This window comes from Mugil cephalus, chromosome 4 (genome assembly GCF_022458985.1).
Source record: "Mugil cephalus isolate CIBA_MC_2020 chromosome 4, CIBA_Mcephalus_1.1, whole genome shotgun sequence".
NCBI classification, from domain to species: domain Eukaryota; kingdom Metazoa; phylum Chordata; class Actinopteri; order Mugiliformes; family Mugilidae; genus Mugil; species Mugil cephalus.
In genome coordinates, this window is record NC_061773.1 from 17,991,639 (window position 1) to 18,000,247 (window position 8,609).

Below are 8,609 nucleotides of genomic sequence, written 5' to 3' on the forward strand. Positions count from 1 at the left end.
AGCCATCTGGAAACACTGGCATGACTCTCTCCTGTAGGTGTGTCTTTGTTTGCCCCTTGCAAATGGACCCAGAGTCTAATTAAATAAAAGTCTATCTAATAAACTCCATATATGAATCATTTGTAATCGAGTTTAAAAACGTAATAAATGATTAGGTAACAAAAGTAGTTTCTCTCTGCCACACTATTGTACACCTTGGGTGTTTTTTTTATTAATTTATTTTTTTCCTCTTTCTTTCTCTGTTTTGAATATGTGTCTGTATGCATTATGTTTTATTAGCAAATAAAACTGTTATATCCTTTGGCAGCTGAAAATAAAATAAACATGTAGTTTCTCCACACATTTCACTGTGCGCGCCCCCGTGACGTTTACCCCTGGGCGCGCACGCAACACGGCAGAGGATCACATGACAAAGCAGCAGCAGCAGCAGCAGATTTCTGCTTCTTCCTCTTCTTCCTGTTAGTCAAATCACATCTACACGGCCACCCAGACCACTACTGCGACTACTGTGTCATCCAAGATGCTGGCCCTCATCAACAGGCTTCTGGACTGGTTCAGGTCCCTCTTTTGGAAAGAGGAGATGGAGCTTACACTGGTGGGACTTCAGTACTCCGGAAAAACTACATTCGTCAATGTGATTGCAGTAAGTACCGAAGCAAAGACGCACAGTCAGTGTGGGCCCAGGCTACGAATTGGGTTTAATCGCCTCACCTCATGTCTGTGCTGCTTTTCTAAACACACAAATAATGAACTAAGATAAACAGTGACACTGATACTTCATCGGATAGTTCCTGTGCCATATGAATTGTAAACACGACCGCGGTAGTGTCGTGGTGTGATGGTTTCGATTGTTGTTTGTTTAGCCGGGATGACGAAATTCTTGGTATGACTCTGCGCTTACTTCTGTGGTGTAAACGGGGCCGGGGGGGTTGCTTTGTGATAGCTTGTCGGTGTGTCAACATGAAGTGTTACGGATTCGCCACAACATTTTTTTTCGCTCGTGGATCAGGATGCACCGGAGTCGCTGAAGTATAAATATAGGTCGACATGCTAACCCCGCCTAACCCCGTCCAGTACAGTCACGAGTTTATGTTTTCTTCCGGTAGAAATATTTCTCTGCTGCAGGCCAACCTTAATGACACGTTATCGTGTAACTAGCCTTGTCATCGTCTGGGCTGTTCAGTAAACCTGTTTGTTTGTTTGTTTGTTTGTTTGCTGTGTGTCGGCCTTGGCTGGGTCTTGGGTTAAATCACGTTGTCCACCTCCGTTTATCTCCATGCTGCTAAGAGGTCAAGTCTTAAGCCACATTGCTTTAGGTTCCCCTTTTCTATACGCAACCAAAGTGTGTCTCAGCTCTGTTGTGGTCACATCAGGTGACACACTGGAGTAGTTATGAACAAAGCTTCCTTCTCCCACACACTCCCAACAGGACTGGGCCCCACGCATGCAACGCAAATGTCTAAGACCTCATTTATCAGTGTTTAGGGATTGTCTGTCATCCAGGTCATGGTATGCCCAAAAGAACTGGACTTGTAGGGTTTATTGAAAGCTAAATAATACGAACATAGTCTGTATATGGGTGTGTGTGTGTTGCTCATCAGCATCTTGCATGACTAGTGTCTGTTAATACTTGTACCTGTACCTGTAGTTAGAGCATACAAGAGCCACATACAGCCCAGTTTGATCTCAAGCTGGCCAGAACAATAAGAAAAGTAGCATATAATAACTGATAAATAAAGGCCGCTCCAGTACAAGCAAATTAGGTACATGTTTGCATTTAATAAACTTTCCCTTAATAAAAATCTTAAGACAAATGAGTGCAATTTGGGCACATTGCTGCTCAGTCCTCAGTCTCATTAGCTGCTTTGACCATTACAGTTTTTCGCAAAATAAAAGCGACATTTCTTAAATCTCGATAAAGTACAATTTGTATGTGTTTCCACTGAAAGGTGTTTTACGAATGAGCTGTAACTCTCACGAAGCATAGTCTTGCGATATCTCACAATTCTCTGAAGTTCTCTAGACTTTGAGGAAGATGGACTATAAACAAACTTGTCACATGACCCCCGTGTCACCTCCGGTGGCGCCGGTGTTTCAGTTGCACTTTTGCGACACACTTTTGTATCGGTGAGGCTGAAGAACCACCTCATGTGAGCTTATAAGTGCTTTAGTGATATCTGAGAGGTTTTTTGAAATGTAGGCGTTTACGTTACCTTTTTTTTTTAATTGCGATATTTAAGGTTTGTGTATTTCTAGGGGTAATGGAAACGCACCAAGTGTTCTGTTGTGTCCACTTCTCTTACTGAAACAGTGAATGAATTAAGAACAGCAGCTACTTTTATCCAATTAATGTCTTTTTATGTAATTTTCGTGCTGTGCCCTAGATTAAACCCTCTAGCGGGCTGCTTTTGGTCCGCAGGCCTCGTGTTTGACACCTGTTGCTTGGGGGAGGGAGTATAACACTAAGTAATGTTAATTTAAACAATTTACCTTTCGCTCTGATGTATGATGCTTAAAGCTTGTGGAATCATAATGTACTGGTTGGAAGCAGATGTAAGTAAGTACATTCAAGCTTTTTATGCTCTGTCATAATTAGATTCAAATGACGCATTCAAAATGCCAAGTCATGGTGCCCAGAGTTTAGGAGTTCAAAAGTAAGATGAGATTGAGGCGGAGTCTCCCAGTGGGTCTGACCAAGGGGTTTATTGATGATTTCACTGCCGATGGAAGCAAACTAATAAATGTAAACATTTACAGGCGCCTTATGTGTGCACAGGGTAATACACCAAATCTCATTTGACTAACTATTCAGAACAACACTAGTCCCTATAAACACAGCCAAACAACCAAAGAGCTGGTTAAGGTGAAGAGGTAGAATACCCTCACTTGATCTGGTTTCAGAGAAGATGTTTCACAATTACAGTTGTCAAACATTTGACTAAAGGCGGAGAGACTCTACAGCAGACGAGAGCTGACAGTGGCTGCAATGAAGAGTAGATACTAAAAAAAAAGTAAGACTTAAAGCTGCCATGGATTTTCACATGTTCTTAAAACGGTGCTTCCATCTATTATTGTATTTGACAATGAATGTTAGGGGTGCGAAAAAATATCGATATGACAATATATCGCGATATTTTTTCTTTCGATACGGTATCGATTTTGAATGTCTTAATATCCGTTTTAAAAGAAAAAGTCATGTTTTGGGCGTGAACAACTTCTGCACCTCCATCACCACTTTTCCTGTAAAAATACAATAAATTGGAAATGGATCATTTGGATTAATACTGTTTTTTGACTAAATTTGTCCAATGAATTATCACTGTCATCTGATGTACATACACACAACATGTATTTTAAGCTGCACTTAAAGTTTCTCACTGAGCTTTGTAGAATATTGCAATACCATAATATTGCAGTAATGTATTGTATCGTAACTCAAGTATCGCAATACGTATCGTGAAGTCCTAATGGATGTGTCAGACACAGACCCAGGGGGAAAATAAAAACATCTTCAAATCAAATCATTTCCGAATTTACTTAACTCATGCTCAGAAATGTTTCACATCCACACTTCTTTTCATGTGACCCACGCTGACCTCGATAATAACACACAGTTGTTGTCTACGCTTGTCTTTTACAGTCAGGGCAGTTCAGTGAAGATATGATTCCCACAGTCGGTTTCAACATGCGGAAGGTGACTAAAGGCAATGTGACAATAAAGGTAAGCCATAAAACGGGCGTACACAGCAGTTGTATACCATCTCTGCGGTGATTAACTTATAAACCAAACAAAATGTTTTTGTTTTGCCACTGACTCGATGTTGTGCTTCCTTGCCTCAGATATGGGACATAGGTGGACAGCCCCGCTTCAGAAGCATGTGGGAGCGCTACTGTAGGGGAGTCAATGCCATTGTGTAAGTTTGTTGACACTCGAGGACACAGCCTGTTTTTTTTATGGCTTGATCTTTGAACATTATTATGTAACAAGGTTTCTTTTTTTTTTTTTAGATCCATTAAAGATTGTCTTAGCCCTTAGAGTATTTTTTTTTTCTTCTATCTGCAGTTACATGGTGGATGCAGCGGACCGAGAGAAGATAGAAGCCTCCAGAAACGAACTGCACAACCTTTTAGACAAACCACAACTACAAGGCATTCCAGTAAGAGACGGCTTGTAATCTTTTGGACTGGAAGGCTCATAATGTTGCCCAGCGTGATCATGAAAATTAATTTATTATAATCCAGTGGCTCAATTAAAATCCTATTTAGCCTTAGCCGCTGTACTAATGGGCTGCAGTGACTAAGGCTTGATGACGTTACACTAAGTGGTCATTTCAAGTCCAAGCTTGGATTTTAATGATCTGACGGGGTAATTGATTTGACAGTCTTGACAAGCTACATCGATTCCTGACTTCCTGTTTCTGTGACACCCCACACAGGCAGTTTAATTTGTCTTAACAGTGAGGATTCTGTGATGGACGCGGAGCACAGTGGGGAGAGATCCTTTAAATAGTTCTGATCACGCCGCGCTAATGCTGATACATTGCTGCACTGGATATTGATCAGCCCTTTGTCTCTCTTTTTTCTTTTTTCTTTCTTTCAGGTTCTAGTCCTTGGCAATAAACGAGACCTGCCCAACGCACTTGATGAGAAGCAGCTCATTGAAAAAATGTGAGGAATGATGTGTTGTGTGCGTGTGAGAGTAGTCCTGCAAAAATGACAAAGTATGTGGTGGAGAAATGCTGTTTGTGAACCATTGTTCATTATTATCTGTCAGCGGTTGGTTTATTAAATATGAAGCGTCTCCTAGAAATAGCTAGTCCCTGATTAATGTCAGGCGTATGTGGTCAGTTGAGCGTACACAATACACAGATGAGGGCTATTCACTTATTTTAATCCCCTCTTATTAGCTAAGATACGACAGTCACACACAGTGTCCAAGTGTCCACGGACTGATGAGATTTAATATCCTTATTTTTTTTGTAATTGGATATTTCACGTTCTCCTGTTTCATTTCTTTTTCTCTTTTTAGGAACCTATCAGCCATTCAGGACCGAGAGATCTGCTGCTACTCTGTCTCCTGCAAAGAGAAAGACAATATAGGTAAATATCTGAGGCGCGATAGTGTGATAGTGTGTCGGGCTACTTCTGGAAATTTGTTTAATAAAGGGGGGTTTAAATTTGGGACGTCCGATCAAGGTTCAGAGTCTAAAGTAATACTGCTGCTATAGGCGAAATGTGTTTAACCCTTTAGACCCTGAACGCATCGCTGGTGATATGTTAAAGTACGCGGCGTTTGAATAGTCTCACAGTGGTTTGCTCTATTGACAAAATTAAAAAAAAAAAAAAAAGTGTGGCTGAACACTGGGAAGTTATGCTTTGTCCGACTCCTCCCTCCATTGATGACATTTGTGTCGCTGCATAGTATTACACGTGAGTTGTCCTCATGCTGAAAACTTAACTTTTTATTGAGATGCAAGTAACACACAGTAACTTGGATAAGTAACTTTAATCTGATTACTGGTTTGGAAATAGTACCGTGTTAAATTACTAGTTACTCAAATAATTTGGTCAGATTAGAGTGTTACCGGCATCACTGATAATAGTAAAGAACCTTAAAGTATATTTGCACATATCACAGAAACACAACAGTGTTCAGTTAGTTACAAATACTAAATCTCAGTCCTGCTTGGACCAGCATTATTCATTTTTACAGCAGGAGTCTTTTCTCAGCTCAGCGAAGCACTTCTTCCACGGAGCAGACACGTTTAGTCGTGTTCCTTAAAGTTTGGTTTTGTTTTAAGGCAGGAAAAAAAAGTTTTGCCCCAGAATCAATCTCACAAATCGGCTATTATGTTTGCATATATAAGATAAGAATTTCATCTTGACACATATAAACAGTAGATTATAACTGTGCCGACAGTGAAACACGACTTGTCGAATGTAATAAATACACAATGAAATGAGTAAAAGCAATCATTTAAAACATAACTACAATAAAGTCAGTACTAAAACCAATTTATAGATTTAAGATGGGAAAAAAGAAAAGAACACTACTCACACAGGATATGAGTTAATAAAGGAAGATTACTGTAGGGCTCTGCAACAAACTGAGCCACCAGAGGCATTTTACGGCTCTGACAGAACGATAATTCTCACCATTCTCACCTGGCTTGAGTCGCACAAATCGCTCTTTTCCTTCTCCTGCAGATATCACACTGCAGTGGCTCATCCAGCATTCGAAGTCGCGGAGAAGCTGAAGCAGAAGCCGCGCCCTCCGCACCCCCTCCCTCCCCTCCCAGTCGCAGCTCTGGCCTCAACCCCCGTTAACGGTCATGGGTCCTCGACAGTCGTCCCTTCCACTGCCTCCGTGAAGTAATCCAGCTCTGTCTGCTCACTACCGTCACCACCTGCACCGCCCAGTACACTACCATAGATGTGTAGCCCCTGTACAGCACTACCGCCACCCCCCGAAACCATCCGGAGTCTCGAAAAAAAAAAGAAAAAAAAAGTCGTCTCGCTGCCGTGCTAGAAGGCGGATCGTCCATACCCTCCATGCCTTACCGCTCGCCATTACAGACACGCTCCGTGTACGTCGTGAAGGTTTTAGCTTCTAGGTTTCCTGATGATATTGCAGTGTACTGTTTCCCCCAGACACACTAGGATGGAGCTCCTCTAATCCCACAATCAAACATCTGTTCTGTTGCCTTTTCGACATCTTGGTGTTTACGTGACATGATGTGATTGTAGTTTTTAACAGTTATTTGCCAAACGGCCATGGTTGCTTGTGCTAATTAATGCCTTGAATCTCTGATAAACTCTTAGCAATGTAGCCTGCAGTGTATTTGCCGGCGTATGGGCAGTGTCTGTTTTATGAAGTGACTCGAATCACATGTTTACACATAACATAAAGATCAATAGAAGGTGAGGCTTCGAGCGGGTGTTGTGTCTGAGGCAAACGACAACAAAAACTAAGCAAAGTTTCAAGTGCCTTTGGCTAAGAGAGCGTCCCAATCACACGGTTATTGCCCAATGCAATTCCTAACCCACTATTAAAAATAAAAAAAACTCGGCGCAGACCAGACACAGCACAAATCCCTTGATTACGCCTCGCACCGCCTCTCGACAATCTCATTTTATGTTTCGTGATCGCATAAACTCGTTATGATTTCTGAGAAAAGGCAGTATTTTGCTAAAGATGAAGGATGAGGAATAAAGTAATGGACGGTGGGCGAATGAGTAAATGTTACACTTTGTTTGGTTGCTGGGCAATTGAATACTGTTTCACTTGCCGCCTGCGACTCTCTTGTAGCTTTGAAACGTGAGCTAACTTTTGCTTGCAGCTCTCAGGTTGTTGAAGTTTTTTCTTTTCTTTTTTTTTTTTTTAAAAAAGATAATGGTGTGATCGCAGCGTGGGCGTGCCCGTGTGTCTGTCCCATAATCCATTTCCTTTGTTCAGGCTGGATAACAGAAAGCCAGTGTTAGTCATGATGACTGAGCATACAGAGGACAGTCCGATAGTTAAGTGATCGTGGTTCTTGATGCCATCCATGCTTTGCCACACCCGCGTCTGAATCCTGATGTCTCTTTGTAAAAAGCCTTAGCAGTCCAAGGACTATGCTGTCTCCTCTAAAAAAAACAAAAACAAACAAAAAACGGCGTATTGATTTGACGGGCCATTTCCTTTCAGCGGCAAGACATCTCACAGCTTCGACCACTGTATATTCGTCTGCTCTGCCAGTTATTGCCAAACAAAATTTTCTTTTCTTTCGGTTAAGTGAGTGTTTCCCCCCGACTGGGGTGGATATCTCTTATGCTCTGGAGAGCGCACGCAGGCCTACATAGCTTCTATAATATTAGATCCATCTCACCCTCCCACATTGTTGACCCGCGTCTGAAGGTGATCGTTGTCGCATCGATTGTTGGGACCACAGCAGCAGTGAGGGGCTGTATGTTTGGGTGACTGTGTGGCTACTTTTGGGGAAAGCTTTGTTACCTGTGTAATAATATTGGCCTATTTGCAATTTGTATGTGCATGTGCTCAACTTATTCACATCCAATTGCAGACTTTGTAAATAAGAAGACGAAGTTAGCATTTTTATTCCAACAAATGCTCCTGTAGATGTCATGCGTTCTCTCCCTGTGATTGCTAATAAATTTGTTTTTATTTTTAAGGATCTCAAGTATGTCATTATATATATATATATTTTTTTTTCCTTGAAACTTTATTTTTGGCCACTAGAGGGAAGCAGAGGACTTTGGAAAGATGTTAGGATTTTTTGTCTTTTGGTGCATCATGAACCTGCTTTGCTCCTTCTTTCTGTGTTCTGATTACAGGAGGGCAGGGTTTTCAGGTCTCAAGTCTGGAAAAGTGACTATTGGAGAAATTTATAGTTGCTCAGACTGCACATAAACATATAAGCATCATGATTAATTACATTTCTAACGGCACCCTCATCCACTAAGAATACAGCAGGCACCCTCAATCCGCTTGGCTCTCATAATTTGCGTCACTCAAACTTGATGCAGCGCTGCCTTCGTGGATAAACGTGTCTCTGTATTTTCCATTAAGAGGCTATTGTTACTTAGAAATCCCATAGTAGATGATTAAC

The 8,609-nt window shown here is 41.4% G+C and overlaps 1 protein-coding gene across 1 annotated transcript; it reads left to right on the forward strand.

Moving 5' to 3' along the window:
* Positions 1-413: 413 nt before the first annotated feature.
* Positions 414-8,171, forward strand: LOC125007058 (ADP-ribosylation factor-like protein 8B). Its single transcript, XM_047583628.1, has 7 exons — positions 414-643; positions 3,641-3,721; positions 3,841-3,914; positions 4,064-4,157; positions 4,601-4,668; positions 5,030-5,100; positions 6,208-8,171. Exons 1-7 carry the CDS (start codon positions 521-523, stop codon positions 6,255-6,257), a joined length of 561 nt encoding a protein of 186 aa, XP_047439584.1. The 5' UTR covers positions 414-520; the 3' UTR covers positions 6,258-8,171.
* The last annotated feature ends 438 nt before the right edge of the window (positions 8,172-8,609 follow it).